This window comes from Montipora foliosa, chromosome 12, assembly GCF_036669935.1.
Source record: "Montipora foliosa isolate CH-2021 chromosome 12, ASM3666993v2, whole genome shotgun sequence".
NCBI lineage: Eukaryota > Metazoa > Cnidaria > Anthozoa > Scleractinia > Acroporidae > Montipora > Montipora foliosa.
In genome coordinates this window covers 27,703,227-27,721,495 of record NC_090880.1, presented here as the reverse complement: position 1 = coordinate 27,721,495, position 18,269 = coordinate 27,703,227, and the positions used below count along the sequence as shown (strand labels likewise).

General features: G+C 40.8%; 1 protein-coding gene across 1 annotated transcript; it reads right to left on the bottom strand.

Annotated features, from left to right (window-relative positions):
• Window positions 1-1,045: 1,045 nt before the first annotated feature.
• On the bottom strand, window positions 1,046-18,008 carry LOC137979695 (zinc finger FYVE domain-containing protein 1-like). Its single transcript, XM_068827013.1, has 11 exons — window positions 17,854-18,008; window positions 17,552-17,677; window positions 14,930-15,452; window positions 12,905-13,125; window positions 12,283-12,380; window positions 11,025-11,136; window positions 9,019-9,116; window positions 6,437-6,554; window positions 5,120-5,290; window positions 4,565-4,773; window positions 1,046-2,775 (listed from the first exon to the last, which is right to left on the bottom strand). The coding sequence occupies exons 1-11, from the start codon at window positions 17,956-17,958 to the stop codon at window positions 2,364-2,366; spliced, it is 2,193 nt and encodes a 730-aa protein (XP_068683114.1). The 5' UTR covers window positions 17,959-18,008; the 3' UTR covers window positions 1,046-2,363.
• Between the last annotated feature and the right edge of the window lie 261 nt (window positions 18,009-18,269).

Below are 18,269 nucleotides of genomic sequence, written 5' to 3'. Positions count from 1 at the left end.
AAAGGTGTTTCGTATTGAGAAAAGTGTTAGAGCGCTCAGGACCGATCAGATTGTACTGTGAACTTAAGTTAAGAAGAAAAAAGTAGTTAATTTGTTATTGAATAACCATATTTAGGGGCGACATGAATTTTGCGGGAAAGACAAATCCATTTCAGTTTGCTCGCGCGCACTGACAGTGGCGGTTAGTGACTAGAAAAGAAAATTAAGAGTTGTGCTAGAAGCGTGAAATACTACTAGTTCAACAGTTGCAAAGTGAGGCTCATTCTTTGAGGGTCGTACAGGGGTATTTTCGTGATGCGTGATTAGCTCATTTAATTTTTCGTGAAACGTGAATGTAGGAAATTATTCTTCGTGACTCGTGACCTGAAGGTTTTGCGTGACCCGTGAAGAACCTGAATCATTAACCGATATTCCTGATTTTACCACTTAATTCTACGTGATTTTGGGGCGCAAGTTCTCCGAATTGTTAGAGTAGTCTATCGAGAGTGATTTAGGCATGCGATTTGCAATATGGAGCCTTAACTTAGGCATTCGCGATTTTGCTTCCTGCAAACACTGTTTCTAATGTAAGCACAGGTCATTAAAAAGAGTATCTTGCTTTCTTATTTTCGGGAAAACAAATTGTTTATGTCCTTGAGCCGTGATCCTCTATTTTTTAGGTTCGTGAATCGTGCCAGAGACCCCCCCCTGTACGACCCTCTTCTTTAATCGGACCTTTGCAGGATCTAGGCACATGACTGGATTCTTTTGTTTGCAATGGCGCTGTAACGCAAGCCTTTATACAGAGCCATAGTGCAATGGCGCTGTAACGCAAGCCTTACAGAGCCATAGGCTCTGGAGAGTCACTTCGTGTCGATTTTTAACTGCAAAATTCTTTTCGAGACCTTATCTAATTTTTTTCGGTGGGCAGTGCTTTTGTCTTCGCAGAAAACTAGTATTCCTCGAGGAGCTTGGGTCTTACCACGGCGTCGAAGAGTGGCATGTGACTAAAACCTGCAAACGGCCTATTGAACTAAGTACGGGAAGGCGTCAATAACCAAGGACCTGACTCGAACTTCATTTATTGACGTGATAAAAATTTATAGAAATCGTACGTTTTCGTACAAATATGTAGACATTTTTCTTTTTACAATTAACGCAACAAAACCGAGAATGATGAATCACTTCCACACCGTCTAATTAAAAGGCTGTGTACACGATTCGTACTCTCATTTAAGGTTTCTTAATAAATTTTTATACATGAAACACAGCTATGTACTTCGAGTATGGGGACCGTTACAAGCCTGTATCATGTTCAAGTTCTTGATAGTCTCTAGACTTTTAAGACGACTACGCTTTTCGTAATAGATAACAAGTGTGTGACTTAATTTCACGTCAATAGTTCTGCCAGCTTTTAAGCTGGTATCAAAAGAGACGAACGCTGCTCCTTTTGCTCTGTTCCTGTCCTCTTGGCGGTTAAATCAGATTTCAAACGACTGGAAACTTTGGACGCCATTTGGCCCTATACCGGTAAGTCCATGCATGTGACGAAACGTGCGGGGGTTCCGAGTCCTCGCATCACCACTACATCCTTAAGTTTTCAATTATCGGTTAACATTTTTGTCAAGGCGGGTTAGTTTGGTGGCTGAGGCCTAGGGTCTTGGTTTCTGGAACCGAAATCTTAGTGATCAGGCTGGAAATTCTCCCATGTGAGAGTAGGATCCTTCTGGCTTTAAAGGGCGGCCTTGAACATGTTTGCAAGGCAAAAGTACAATAAATGGAGAAATTTTCTACGCCTTCAAACGTTATCCTTTTAAAGGTATGGAGGCAGTACCGATGAACTGTTTGTAAACATTGAGGCCACATTTCTCTTTTGCTATTCAAACTCGTAAACCACCGCACGAACGAGTCATTGTTTGAACGGCTAAAAATCCATTGGTTGGCACAGCAATAACAATAGATAACGGTGCCCAAAACATCGTTCTACCTTCATAAAATTTCGGAACTTTCGAAAAACAAGACCAAAGACGTTGCCATTGCAACGGTGCACGGGTTTGGTTCGTAAAACAAAACCAAAAAACACTAAAAATGTAGCTTTTAAGACAATAGACCACTTTCATAAATAGCGACCAACTTTACATTCTTTTGTATTTATGTTAATTAGACCTACTGCCCTCGTTTTAAAACAAATATTCTTTTGAAATTTGCTCGCCGTAGCGAGGTTAGTAGGGCTTATTAGCATTAAAACAAAAGAATAATTTATTTGGCCAACATTATGAAAGCGGTCTATAGAGCTGCGTCATGGTCTTCTTTTGTGGGTTTTCCATTTTGGCAACCGGGCTAAAAATGTCCTTATCCGGCGAACTCAAATGAAAAGACTGCAATCAAGTTATCTTCAGTTGTCCTATTTTGGCGACGCAGTGATCACAAATTCTGACCGGGTGATCCCATCCTCTGGTAGGCACAGAAGTTCTACTTTGTGAGCAGTTACTACACACGCCCATGCCACAGGCACGGCAATGATGCTTGGTATCAGTTCCCTTGAACTCGGTCTTACAGCACGCACAGTCTAAAATTTCGGAGTCTGGTACCCAGTAACCAGGCCTAGCTGCATCGGTGATGAAGTTCTTGGGATAATCTATCGCGGTCTTAATGATCCCGACAGCTGATTGGACGACTTCGGTGACTTTACGAGCAGCTACGGGGCCAAGTGGCTGGTCAGCAAATGAGATCGGGCCTCCTTCGGAACTGGCTATTTCTGCGGGTGCTTCTTCGACCAGTGCATCTGATAGATCACTAAGCAAAAAGAAACGAGTTAGTTGGAAGTATGTCTTTGAATGACAAAGCAGTAGCTCTCGTTAAGGGAAAGAACGGAGTCCTTACACAACGCCGTTTCGTTTTAATCACAGTCTTATACCCCATTCACACCAACAAGACATGTTCAATTAACTTGGGTTTAACAAAATGAAAATCAGTCACAGAAACTTGTAGGACTGACTGGCGTTTATATGAGATTCGGGTGAGTTTCAATACATGCTTTGACCTGTGCTTCATTTGTAGTCGACAAAAATCAGTATTCACGATTTAAAACAAAACACTTTGAAACCGTATTTAACTAAACATCTTTGAAACATGGTTAAGGTTTGGTGTGAACCGGGCATTAGAGTGCTTTGTGGAAATCGCTTGAAACACAATTTAAAAATCCTCGAAAAAAATTTTACTAGTCACCTGAATTTTGACATCCTTAAACCTAGAATAAGTTGAAGACGACTAGCTATGTTTTTCTCAAATCAAGACCAAGAATGGTTGATTCAAGAGGATTAGTGAGAAATAACTTTTTAACCAATCAGGAAACGTAGCTAAAGAGGCCGGATCAAGACACTGAAGTTATTTTGCCTCCGCTACTCAACCGGGCTAACACAACAATAACATTTGGGCACGCTGGCCAGCTAAGCCACCGTACCAGTTATTTAGCATTAGAATGGGTACAAAAACATTAATACATCAACTCTATTTAAAGAGAAGAGCAATACACCAGAGCCGGACGCGAAAACCCCAACAAAACCAGCAGGTGGAAAAAACTGGGGGTAAGTGTACTCCCGACCGAGGCAGTGGTGCGGCCCATGGGATTCTAGGGTATACTTACTGAAAAACACTCTTTACAATGTAAAAGAACGCTATAATATAAAGCCTAACGAAGGCTTAAAACAAATTTTTAGCGCGATATAGCAGTAAACGAAACTGGACTTGAGCACGCGGCAATGGCTGACCGTGCAATGACTAAGCCTACTAACACCCACAAACTACAAAACTAAATCCCACAAAGCACTGCGCACCTAACACAGCTGACCCGGCCTCTGATACGTGCCGGCAAAATAGCAATTTATGCTAATTTACAATGCTCGCAAATTACATTTCGCCATAGATCCCTTTCATAATGGCGGCCAAATAAAATATTCTTCTGCTTTAATGCTAATAATCCTTTGTAGCCTCGCTACGACGAGCTAATTTCAAAAGAATATTTGTTTCAAAATGAGGGCAGTAGGTCTAATTAACATAAATACAAAAGATTGTAAAGGTGGTTGCCATTTATGAAAGTGGTCTATACATGTGCAATACGGATGCATTCATGGTACTTTGCATACATTTCACAATGTGTCAAAAGATGTCTCCTTAAGCCTAAGAACTTCATGTCTTACTGTTTGGTTTGGGTTCTTGTTAAGGTCATGGTTTAAGGGACACTTTGTGTCGCCTACACGAAGCAATTTCATTACGTCGCTGTGTTGGTCAATAGGCCATTTCCGAGTTCATGTCTGCCTCCTCTTCAAAGCGAGTCTAAGTTTTTCTTATGAAAATTAGTTTTCATTCATATGTAAACTAGAAATAATTACTATCACAAAAACTTTGCACTTAGACTCGCTTTGAAGAGGAGGCAGACATGAACTCGGAAATGGCCTATTCTCGTTTTCGTCCTCCGCACTTTCCGAACGGTATAGAGTGTATGTGTGATTTAACATCCCCCAATCTTCATGGAACAAGTTATGCGACATGGGGCCCCCAAAAGAGTCAAAACTGAAAACTTTACCTCAAGTTACAAGCCGCTTGCGGCTGCGTTTCAATTGCAAGCGGACCCCCAAAGCAGCGATCACAGACTCGAACAGGCGTCTCACCCCAGCCTCGATCTGGAACAGGTTTCTTATTGGTGGAACATGCATCGCAGACTCCACCTCCACAGGCGCGGCAATGGTGCTTGGTTTCCTTGTCAGCGAACTCGTGACGACATACCAGGCATGTCTACAAGATGAAAGTACGGAGAAATAATCGTTTTTCTGGGGAAACTGTCATAGTGTTAACAAGCCAACGGGATCACTCAAACGTTAGGGATCGAAGGCGTAGATGCTTTCCCTCTGAATTCTCGCACTGTGCATGGGATTCCACCCAGACTAACATGAGAATTTCTTTCTACAGCTTAACCAAAGACAAAAATCTGCATTCCATATGGGATGAAACCAACCCTTATACCCTGATGACAAGAAGTATCATGGATGAATACTGCTCAGTAGCTTTTCATCAAGAAAACCGTTTTGTATCGTAAACGGTACCTTTGGCTTCAAATATCTGACATTCGTTTAACACTTACTGTAATTTCAGCGTTGGGTATCCAATAATCTGGTGCCACTTTGTCCGTGATCCAGTCGGTCAGCGCTTTACTTGGTGGAATACTCAGACTGCTGACCGCATCAGTCACATAACCAACGTTATCCAAAAGGCGGCGCGCTGCGTTGCCACTGTCCAACGGACCCAAATTCTCCTGAAATGATCACGGTAGAGTGTCACTTAGCCAATGACAATTACTTCTTTGGCTAACGTCAGAAGAGATTACTCGTCAATAGAACTCCTTTTTGGTATAAATTGGCAAAAAACCCCTCTCCTTTCGCTGCAATGCAATATACCCTTTCACTCGGACTCCTAAGGCAACCACGTTGGATGATTTTACTCGTAAGTAAGAGAACCACTCCGCCCCTTCAGATCCTTTGTTGCCATTACAACGTTTAGCCCACCATGCCAGCAGAGCCTTTATTAACTCGACGAGAAAGAAAGGACTCTGCAGAAATCGAGTTGAGCCTTTTTTGAGTATACGCAAGCCGTTGCTTGGAGACAGTTTCGAACCCAGGCCAAGTCTTGATCGCACTCTTAGACGCCATATTGATTTTTCGTACTGATGGCTCGATTTTGATCTTTACGTTGTCTAAAATATGATGCGCGCGCTGCCTTATAAACCGCTTTGACCGGATTGACTAGCCCAAAAACTTTGGCTGCGTCGACTTAAGATGATTCCTTAGTATTGCATTGCGCATGCTGTTCTGCGCACACATCAATATTCAGGCATGGCTACGAGGCTTTATGGTCAAATTCACGGCTAAAGTCAGGGAGATTTCTAATAAACAAAACAATATTCAAATTTAACCATAAAGCCTCGTAGCCATGTGTGAATGTTGATAAATCGAACGTGGCCAAAAACGTTTCAAAATGGAAAGCACGCTAGAAAGAAGAATGGCCGTTTTCAGAGCACAGCAGTAAAGAGCAAGACGGAAAACTTTTTAGACTCGCAAAAAAAAAAAAAAGAGTCGAGGGATAGCCCCGCTCGCAAGGTGCGTTTAGCCGGAGCTTTAGACAACATTTTTTAAATAAAAAAGCCTTAATTTACGTTACGCACTTGTCTTCAAGCGCTTTTATGTCAAGAGTGATCAACGCTCTCAACTCTACGTTCCCGATGCAGAACCGAAACCAGATACAGGTTCCCGATTAGCCATGACGAGCTTAAAGACTAGCGCAAGTTAAGAATGGTCACGACCTGCCCCCATTTTTCGCCGTCCTATTTTGTTTCGCGCCTCGAGATCTCATCCACTATGTGAGAGCCTGGAAATGGCTAACAGAAACCGCGATCCAAACTCACCCCTGGCCACGCGTGACGAAGCTCCGTCCTGACGACTGTTTTGATTGGGTCATCGTTTCCATACCAATACTGACGACTACGATAAATAACGCCACATTCCACGCATTCAAGGACATACCTAAAACAACAATGCATGGTAAGAAATACATACAGTGGATGAAACTCCTTTAAAAATGAATTGAAAGAGTAGACTTTAGTGGAAAAGGGGTAGTTTCTAAAGAAACTGTGGTGCTGCGTCGGTGGGGAAGTAGTATACAAAAATTTGGTTTATCAACGGAGTTGATAATGTAAATTGACCACCGTACAGAGATTCTAAAAGCTGACGTTTCGAGCGTTAGCCCTTCGTCAGAGCGAATCGAGGGATTATGGGTTACGTGTAGTTTTTATAGTAGAGTAGGAGCTACGCTATTGGTGGTAACATGGCAACGTGAAAAGTAGGAATATATTAGTTAAATGAAAAGCGTTCGTTAATACCGTGAGGATTAAGGGTGCCGATTTGAAAGATGAATTTTTGTTCCAGATTCTTGCGGCTTTCCGTCGTACCTAGATGTAGGGAAAGGCCGCAGATAGCCATGTGTTTTTTGGAGTGGTTAGGCAGATTAAAATGGCGAGCGACTGGCTTGGATGCATCCTTGTCATTCTTCTCAACATCGCGAAGGTGTTCGCGGAATCGGTCACCTAGTCGTCTACCTGTCTCACCAATGTATAATTTATTGCATAACGTACAGGTTATGCAATAAATGACATTTGCGGAGGTGCATGTGAAACGATCGGTGATCTTAACAGATCGCTTAGGTCCCGATATCTTGCTAGTGTTAACAATGAAAAGACAAGTTTTGCATCGTGAGCGCGCGCATTTGAAAGTGCCGGGTTGCTCGTTGGTTTTGAGCGCGCTTCTAACTAAAAAGTTGCCTACGTTTTTGTCGCGTTTGAATGAAATAAATGGAGGTTGCGAAAAGATTCTACCAGTCTCGGGATCATTTTGGAGTAATTTAAAATTACTAAGAATGATGCTTTTGACTGCGTGATTATGAGGATGGAAAGTGAGGGTGAATGGAATTCTGTCATTCTTATCTTTCTGTGACGTTTGTAGTGACGACTGTCGATCAAATTGTTGGGCGCGATGATGGCCCGCTTTGACCACAGAGACAGGATAGCCACGTTTTTCGAAGAACTGGCACATCTCCTCTGATTTGCTGGAAAAATCGGAGTCATCACTACATAGACGTCGAAGTCTAAGAAATTGAGAATAAGGAATGAGAAGAATGACAAGGAATGAGAAGAATGACAAGGATGCATCTAAGCCAGTCGCTCGCCATTTTAATCTGCCTAACCACTCCAAAAAACACATGGCTATCTGCGGCCTTTCCCTACATCTAGGTACGACGGAAAGCCGCAAGAATCTGGAACAAAAATTCATCTTTCAAATCGGCACCCTTAATCCTCACGGTATTAACGAACGCTTTTCATTTAACTAATATATTCCTACTTTTCACGTTGCCATGTTACCACCAATAGCGTAGCTCCTACTCTACTATAAAAACTACACGTAACCCATAATCCCTCGATTCGCTCTGACGAAGGGCTAACGCTCGAAACGTCAGCTTTTAGAATCTCTGTACGGTGGTCAATTTACATTATCAACTCCGTTGATAAACCAAATTTTAGTGGAAAAGACCATGATCTTGGCAACCAGGGGCGCTTTCGATTTGACCAAAAATTTCGGAAATTACGGGGAAGGACTCAAATGGAGCACGCATTTTCCGAAATGAGATCCCACCATTTTGGTATACATGTGTACCATGCTGGATTCATCTGTTATTTTAGAACATTGGAATTGATTCTGTCTCTTTATTGCCATGTTTTGGTGCGAAACTCGTTAAAGAGATAGGCTACTCAAACCTAAAGAAGTCAAATGGAGAATGCCCTCGGTTGCTTGCTGGACTAGTCTATTATAAAGATTTCGTTTTTTTTTTTTTTTTTTAAGCGAAAGATATCCGCCCTTAAGGAAGCATTTTAAAATTTTGGCAAGAAGCGAAAAAAAAAAATCCAGGTTGCAACCGGACTCGAACCCATGACAGAGCGAATCTACGAGTTTGTTTTACAGCACAGTACTGCTCAAAAGTAAGTTACCACGTCGCGTTGCGTTTCCTACGCTACGCGATTCCCGTCGCGCGCTTCGCGACTCCTGTCGCGCGTTACGCGAATAGCATATATCCCGTTCGTCAAATCCTGACCTTTTATGACTGTAAAAATATAAATGCCCGATCCGTAAGCTCATATTAAAGGTTTGAATGCTACACTGGGCACAACTTTCAAGTTAGAATGTGAATGAAGTGCAAAATTTTTGGTGCGAAAGATTTCACACCTGAATTCGCTTTGAACAAGTGGACGAAGTAGTCCAAAAAACAGTGTAAATTTGACAAGAAAACGGAACCATCAAAACACGCATTTACTTTGCAACCTATTTGTCAGTTTGCAATCGTTTCAGCTATTTTTATGTACCGGTAAGTATAAAAAAATTCAATGATAACTTCAGTGTGCACGACTTGAATGATAAGCGAGACCACATAGAAGCTTACCCAGACCATGCATATTTGGCGAAGCCGAGCCAGGAAGAGTCACTTGATGAACACATTTTAGGAACAATAATCACTTGCTTTCCTTTTTCATAACAAGCCTAGATCAAAAGGAAGGACAAATCATGATGCATGCCTAACACGCAAGGTTACTATTTCTAACTGATCCACCTCATTAACATTTAGCTGGTTTACCCGATCGCTTTCTCAATCCTGTATTTCCAGAACTCTGAAAAGTCCCCATTAAGGACGGTTCCTGCTTGTTCAATGGTATTTTTGCCCGTTTTTTTTAAATATGCGGGAAAAGCAGATCTTAACAAGTGTTATTGAAACCCAAAAAGAAAACTGGAGGCAACCACGCATTTTTCAAAGATAATATATATTTATGATGAATATTTGTATAAAAAGCTTTAAAATACAAGGCAATGTATGGCATTCTTTTCTAAATTGAAGCTTAATTATCTCTGAAAAATCTATGGTTACTCCAAATTTTCTTTCTGGATACCAAGAGCACTTGCTGAGTTCTGCCTTCTCCGCGCGCAAAAATATCTCTGTATTAGTAAGCACCCCATAGCAAACCCGAGTATCTCGAGATGCGCAGAACTTCTGGCTGCTTTTGCAAACGTGCCCTCAAAACCATAAGATCTCTTGCGAAATCACACCAAGTCTGGCAAATTTGTTGAAGAGACCAGGCCAAACCACATCTGAAGAAACTACCCACTCTTCTTTTAAGAATAGCATAACACTTATTTTGAGTCCCACAGAATTTCACGAAGGTTATAAGATATGGCTGGGAAGACTTAGAAGTCTAAAAAACTTTTTTAGACTTCTAAGTCTAAGCAAAGAAAGCACTTTCCTCTTAGTTCTTTCAAGACCCCGAATGTCAGCTCGGCCAGAGTTTTCAGCCTGTGAAATTATGCGAGAAATACCAGTGCACTCTGGTGTATTACGTTCTTGACATGACGGCTACGGCGACAAAAATGTCACTTCCAAATATGAGTTTTTGCTATTCTAAGTATTTCATGATTATTCCATCTTGTTTATGTTACGCAGTACATGTAAAGTGTCCTAAAACTGGATTGATACGGACGGATTTGAAGTAAAGAGTAAGACTGAAAGACTCACTGCGGTTTGTCCACGTTGTCGACGAAACCTTAAATTGGTCATTAGACCTTAGTAGTTTTGACGAGTACGGTAGAGGATTGTTCAAAAATACGTGCCGCACGTGCAGCACGATCATTTTGTTTCTTTCAATCAATAATATTACTGCTTTTTGGCGTTGTGGTTGCCGTAGTCGTCGTCGTTTCTTAAACCGCCTAATGATGAAACCATTACGGCAAATCTGTTTTATCAGCTATTGTCTCGTTCTCCAATTACCAACCGCGTCTAGAAAGCTACAGGGTCTCCCTCCCTGAGTGATCCTGTAGCTATTCAAGACTGCTATTTTCTTTGGTCCCCATGACCTGTAGCGTCTTTTGTTATCAGGGAGCCCTAGGTGCATTGTTTCTGTTGTATCATATCCATTGTTTCCTTCTTCAATCACAGAGTGCATGATGGAAAGCTACAGGGTCTCTCAATGGCATGGCGTAAGCTCCTTTGAGACCACTATTTTCAGTTTGATTTTCTGGGCTAATGGTGATTAGTATCACCCAACTAGTGGACTAATGCAAATGCTGCATTTCGATTGGCTACGCTACTAGAGGACTATTAGTAATAGTCCTCGAGTAGCGAAAAGCGTGATGCTTTCTTTCGTTTTATTCCCAAATAAACATATTTTTAACTTGTATTTGCTAACTTTATAATTGCCTTTTCTGTCCGACTATTTGGGTGATACTTAAACAATTAGACCCTTCGCCCTCAAGGGCCACGGGTCAATAGCCCATTCGGCTTCGCCTCATAGGTTATTGACCCGTAGCCCTTACAGGCTACGGGTCTAATTGTTAAAGAGTGTGTGTGGGGAGTGGGGGGGGGGGGGGGGGGGGAAGGGAAAAGAATGCAGAGGAACTTACCCTACATGTGTAAATCCTGTTGTCGAACTGAGCTTGATAGCAACATCTGCCGTCAGCCTGATGTTCCGCTGATTCATCTTTCTCGTGATTCATACTTTTTTGACACCTTGCACTGCAATGATAATCAAACAACCTATTCAGGAGGTCGTGTTGTCGGCTGGTTAAAAGGGTTACTGCGATTTGTAGAAATTTATTCTGCGAAATCTCATCTTCAAGAGCTAAATGGGAACCTGCGTTTTGGCTTCCATCAATCACAATTCTGACGCAAAGCCAAGAGTTGACTCTAAACCATGGATGCTGAAATCAATTGATGCATGACATAACCTACCAATCAGCATCTTCCCATGGTACATTCGTACATTCAAACGCGACACTGGTGGAAAGCGATGGAATGCGTACAAATCTTTTTAATGAAGAACCTCTAAAAAGATATCATAATAGTATTTGAGCTGTGAACTAAACAAAAAGCTCCAATTCAGTTCCCAGAGGCGGAGTCAATCTACCTGGCTATGTTCTGAAAATTATGAAAATTGTAATAAGACAGAGTTTTTCCAAGCCTATTGTTAAAATTCATTTCGACATCGACAAAATGAGTTAGTCTAAAATTTGGAGATCAATTTTGCTTTTGAAATGTAGCATTTGGCGGCAATCTTCTAAAAATGGCACGCTCCCGGACACCCGTGGAGAAAGAGGCCGTTAGGCCCCAGAGTTCTTGATACAGTTGATTACTCTGCTCAGACCACCTGCAAACTTCATATTTTATTGAAACTGTATAAAGTGCAGGGATTAGGTCATTGTCCTACCATAAATGAAACAACCCAAACCTTGACAAAAACACTAACCTAATTAGGTTTAGAGTGGTTTTCAATTGAGTGTCGAAAGTAATTAGATAATTGCTTTGGTTTTGCATTACTTTACTCAGTGATTGGTTCAAAGTTCTCGCGCCACTTTTTTAACCAATCAGAAGGGTAACCAAAACCAATCGTAGCTCGCGCGTGCACATTTTCCCGCGTTTTGTGTCGGCTACAAGTAATTACTTCGAGTTTTGATTGGTTTACTGGATTGTCTCCGTCCTTTTTGATTGGCCAAAGTAATTACTTTGGTTTTGGTTTTACAACACTCGTTTGAAAACCACTCTAAACATTAATCTTTAGGCCTAATGATAGCATTAGTAAAAGCTTTGGGTATGGTGAAACAATGATCTGAAACCTGCAGTTTCACCCTCCAACTGAAACCCCTGATTGGAGTCATGACATACTTGCATGAGAGACACGTTGCCTGGCATGTAAAGTACTCATCAGGAAATGTGTTTGGTATTGTTCTTTCAATGTCATTACTGAACTTCTCATTTAGTAGCTGCAATGCAAAAGAATAGAGACAATAAACAGAACCCCAGAACCGCCTTTTTGGACTGAGACATCATGGTACTGCTATAGTCTATAATTTTGTTATCCTTTGGGTTGTACTATATCTTAAACCTGGGGGGGGGGGGAGGGGGGGACTCCCATATGAAACAGACGGGGATGCTCGTTGTCTCGCTTAGGGGTGTAAATTTTGGATTTTGGTCTCGCTTAGGGTGTTCCGGGAAAGCGCCAATATTTTAAGCCGCAAAGGTCTCGTTTAGGGTTCTGTGAAGATACACAGAATTACGTGAAGAGAAACAGAAGTCAAATGTTCTTTTTAACTTGTTTTTAGGGGTCAAAATTTGCTTAAGCCACGCCCAGATGGTCTCCTTTAGGGGTTAAATTCAAAATTTCCGACGAGCATCCCCGTCTGTTCCATAATGAGTATTATGACATTAGTAACATGCACTGTAATAAATGCTTTATTGTTGTTGTCGTCAACATCATCATCATCATCACCATCATTATCAGTATTACCATCAATGCCTTATATATAACAGCAGGTGAGCGCAATGAACGGACAGAGCTGTTGGCCAGACCATTTCTGACAGCCCTCTTGAGTTCTGTGAAGTCAGTTGGTGGTGTTGTAGTTCTTGTGCCAACATACTTGATGGAGCTGAATGCACGAGGAAACCTACCAACATCTGCAAACCTCTCTTTTAGTATTTCATCAGGACTCTTGGTATATAATGTTGTTTCTGAAGAAAGAATCAATTTCATATTTTAGGCAGAAATGTCCCCTGCAACTTTGATCATTATTAGAAAATAATGGAATAATGTAGAAGGAAAGCACTCACTGGTATTCTGAAACATACATTTATTACTGCACCTTTAGTAGCTGGAACACTCATTTCAAACTCTGCTTAGAATTAGGTATGGTAGACAACTCTTGTGGGAGGCGCAGTGGCCTCATAGTTTAAGTGCGCTCGACTCCAGATCCCGTGGTCCAGGTTCGGGTCCTGGCTGGGGACATTGTGTTGTGTTCTTGGGCAAGACACTTAATTTACTCTCACGGTGCCTCTCTCCACCCAGGTGTATTTGTGGGTACCGGCGAATTTAATGCTGGGGGTAACCCTGGGATGTACTGGCATCCCATCCTGGGGGAAGTAGAAATACTCCTAGTTGCTTCATGCTACAGAAAGCGGTCGGGAGATAACCGCCAGCCTGATGGGCCTTCTAGGCTCGTAGCAGACTTTACCTACCTAGACAACAGTTACTCTTGAATGTTCTGTTTATTACTGTAACACTAGTTTATTTTACAAGTTACATTTAGGTAGTTCATGTGGACTCAGCATATGAGACGGTATGGTCTCTTATTCTCAACCATAACACAAACATAAGGTAAACCAGAATGTCAGTCGTTTTTTTTTTTGTGCACTACTTGGAAGTCATCACAACATTTAGTAGACAATATAGACCAGTGGTTTGGGTGCAGGATTTCCACCCACATGCTCTGGATTTTAAATTCGACATTGACCACTGACACAGTGGCACTTGTCTTTTGCAGGTACGAAATCAATGACACCAGGCTTTGTGAAATTACAGCCATGATGTTGCATACTTCCACTAGTCTTGTTGTTTATGATGTTTGTGGAAGGGGTTACATGTAAATTCTAGAGAAACCATGGAGCTGTGTTAGTGGGAAAGTAAAAAATGAAATATTTATTTTTGTAAAGGTTGAATTGCCACTGTGAAATTTATGATAAAATGGCTGACATTTCATAGTTTAACCCTTTCTCAGAGTAAACTGAGGAAATGTGGGATGTTTGAGGAGTGGAAGTGGAAAAGCTATGCCATTGGTGGGGACATGGCAAAGAAAATTAAGGCACAAAATACTGTAGTCAAATGAGAAGAACTTTGATTCTGTGGTGTTTGGGACACCTGCAAGGAGAGCCTCTCTAAGACGCACTAGAGGCGGAGCAAAAGAGACAGTCTGCAGAAATTGTGTCAAGTCTTTAAAGTTGCCACAGCCCACGTTTCTGGTCAAGTCACCCCAGTCAAACCAGTTTAGGCAGCGTACGCATCATATTTTTGACAAGGTCAACATCAAGCCTAATCCCGACAAGGTGTCTGGGAGTGCGATTACGACTAATGGCCTTGGGTTTTAACCTGTGTACAAGCAAAGGTTGCACATAAATGTAGTTAAAAATACTTTAAACAATTTCTGCACAGTCCTTTCGTTCTCGTTGTCAGTTAAGAAAGGCTCTGCTGACAGGGTGGGATTGAGAGTGCAATGTTACATGAACCTCAAGATAGTTTTTCCAATCAAAGAGAACAAAAAAGCCAGGAATAAAGTGATTAAGAGGAGTAAGGATGCATGGGATAACCTTTGGATTTCTCCTGAAGACTCAACTGCACACAATTATTTTTTTGCTATGGTACAAAATAATATAACTTCATATTCAAATCAGAACTTATTTTCTGATGCTTCAGACACTTGCATTTTGTTCGAGAAGGAGTCCAAACTAATCCAGAATTAAATGAGAATAAGAGTTTCCTAACCTTGATGCTGACTCTGAGACATTCCCAACAAATGTGTATGCTGTGTCTCATGAAAGATAATCACTGCAGGACCTAGGGTACACAGAGGTACATCCATGTGACATCTTTCAGTTGCATGTTTCAACTCCTTTGTAAAATGCTTAAGATATGCATCTGATGCATCACCAAGAAAAGTAAACATGTCTGTGTGAAGTCGTTCAGCCCTTGTCCTGTAGATGATTATGTCAGATATTGCGAGAACTTTTAGCAGAAGTCTTGTGCGCTGATTCTGGTTTCCTGACACACCCAACAGTCCCTCAGTATCCAAGATAACTACATGATTGACGTCATCGTAAGCAGCCCACACCCCAACTGTGCAAGACACTTGTGATGATGAAGTTGCAAACACTTCTTCATTGTCAAAGAATGTGTGGTTTAGAGTGTGTGACTTCCCATCACCTGTGTTGCCAAATATACAGACAACTTTCATACTTGTTTCTCCATGACAGGAAAGCTTTGCGACAAACTCCTCCACACTTAGTACCTGAGAACAAAAGAAACAGGAAATTTCCTTGGTCTCCCTAATAATAATAATAATAATAATAATAATAATAATAATAATAATAATAATAATAATAATAATAATAGTAATAATAATAATAATAATAATAATAATGTGAAAATACATTGTTCGTGGTTAGTCTTACGATGCTTGTTTCATCCTGACCAAGGGACTCATCAGAGACCTTTCTGCTTGGCAAACTCGTTGGGCATCACGCCCAAAGTCCTGTTCGCTAACAAAATGATGACAGCAATCTCGCCTCATATCTCATGAGGATTCCAGACCGCGCAAATTTACAAGTGAAAATTGGGGATGAAACGAGCTTTGTAAGACTAACCACAAACAATGTATTTTCACAAGTAACTGTCAACTTTATTGTCAATAATAATAATAATAATAATAATAATAATTAATAATAATAATAATAATAATATTATTATTATTATTATTAGGGTCCAGACCTCTTATTTTAGGGCCTGCACAATTTTGACACCTTCAAGCAATAGAATGGCAGGTTTTTTGTTGTATACAGTTTTTGGTGCTAAAATATTACAAATTATAAATTAATACAAATATTAGTAATAATTATAACTCTTATCATCATCACTTTGTTTTACTAAGTCTGAAGCTCACATAATTGAGACAGTATTCTACCAATAACTTATTGAGCAGACTGCAAATCAAACCAGATCAGATGTACTCCTCCTTGTAGCAGTTTTTAGTGTTGTCGCACAACACTAATCCCAAGCATTCCATGACAACACTAAAAAGCTGCGAGGGAGACTAGATGAGATGAAAATGATGCCAGTCTTTTTATGTTATCAGGAGACTGAGTACCTGGAGAAACAATACCCTCAAACCCAGGTATGCCACCGAGATCAGGAATGATAACCAGGACATTTTGCCAGAAGGGAGCCCTCTCACCCATTTTAAAACTGTTTTTTCTAAGTTGTGAAAGAAGTAGCTATTGCTCATCGTGGTGGTAGATATTAGATAATAAAAAGTACGATCATTTGTCTCATGATGTAGTAAATTGTAGATTGTGATGTTTTGACTGCTTACTGTTGGTTCTCAATAGGCGAATTAAAGACAAGACAAGACAAGAAAAGAGGTTGCAGACCAAAGTCAGAGGCAACCTGAAGGCTCCCTTTTCTTTAGCTTCAACAGTTACTGCAACTGAGAGCTTCTTAATACGTAACTTATGGTAGGGTTGGGTGCTACCCTAATCCCACTACTTGCACATTCAACTTGTCCCCAGTATACTGGTTAGTGACTCATTTTAACTACCGCAAATGGATGGAAAGCTGAGTGATCTTTGGAGAGCACAAGCTGGGATTCTGAAGCGCGGGGTGCTGAGATGCTGTCCACGAGTGACATCCACTAATCTAGGCAATAAAGTCAACTTGTTACCTGCTACTACATGTAACGACCACATATAGTAGTGCATAACCAGTCAATAGGAATGAAATGAAACAAGCAGTTGAAACATCCAATCTACCACCTAAGTGACTATGTTGTGAGACAGACAATCATATGTTTCATTACTATTTTATTTTTCTTCATTTCGTTATATTAATTTTAAAACTTTGTCACTTTTTTAAGATCCTATTCCTCAGTTTCATGGGTTCTTTATACGATGAGTATGAACCAAGAGTAATAGAATTACACTGTAACATCAATAGCATGGAAAGCCTTAACTTTACAACATTGACTTAGAAAATGACGAGGGCAAAAGACCTCAAATCTGCTGCAATGGGATGTACATGAAAAACTGTTTTAGTACAGCACAAAGTACAAAAGCTGTATTCATTTGGATTTTGGCATCAACGTTTTTCTTCTTATGTAAGTCTAAAAATCAGCACTTGAAAGAACAAATATAAGAAATGAAAGTGATGCTTAAACGAACAGAGTGTCTGCTGAGGTCAAAGTGCGACCTGATTGCTCAATCGTTTATGCAATATACTTCTGTAGTCACTTTCAAGAAAATTTAAGAGACGTTCATGTACGTTTCCATGCACTATAATAAACAACCGATCGAGTACATTATGTAGGCTAATACGTCTTTGTAAATTTCATATTACCTGAAGGTTTTCTCTTTCGTCCAGCAGCAAGAAGCTTCTTTGATTGTCCTGATCCACACTAATGACGTTTATTTCAGATGAGGAGCTTGCTGCATTCTTTTCCTGTCCGACGGGGAACTTACTTTCCTGTTTGTCGAGTAAAACACGAGAAACAAGTAAGCTAAACATAAACGTACCAAAGCCTCACAAAAATTGTTCGCTTCGATCTTTTCACAGCTGTAAATAAAAAGCTTATTTTTTCTGATGATGCAATGCCAAGAGTAATTAACCAAAACAATATCTCGATCTGCTTAGATGTCTACCTCAGATGTACGTTCACATGACTTCAGAGTCGATGATTTCTTCACACGTTGATCGTGGAGTAAAGGATCGCTTTTATGTTCGCTATCGGGTAAGATAGCAGCCATTTTCGATGATACTCTTGAGATGACAACGCTGACTTGCGAAACTTCCGTAACCTGGGAATGACAACAGACTTGGTAACCAAACCAAACCTAACCAAACCTCGTTTTCTTCTCGGGGCTGGGAGTCCCGATACCCGGATCCCGATATCTCTTCGTGCCCGACAAGCCATTTGTGAAACTGCCAAACGCTTGTTTCGGAAAGCTGATCTTTTAACATGTTTTCAAGATAACAAAAAGCAAAATGACTGTGAAGTTTGACGAATTAAACCTCCTCCGTTCTTGTGATACAAAGGGAAGTGTGAAACCCGAAAATG

Bases quoted from the DNA above. Each gene is read 5' to 3' on its own strand.
- LOC137979695 (XM_068827013.1), bottom strand. From the start codon at position 17,958: ATGGCTGCTATCTTACCCGATAGCGAACATAAAAGCGATCCTTTACTC. The intron at 11,137-12,282 runs GTATGTCATGAC...TTATCATTGCAG, and splicing joins GCAACGTGTCTCTCATGCAA to TGCAAGGTGTCAAAAAAGTA. The intron at 6,555-9,018 runs GTAAGCTTCTAT...TTGTTGTTTTAG, and splicing joins GCCAAATATGCATGGTCTGG to GTATGTCCTTGAATGCGTGG.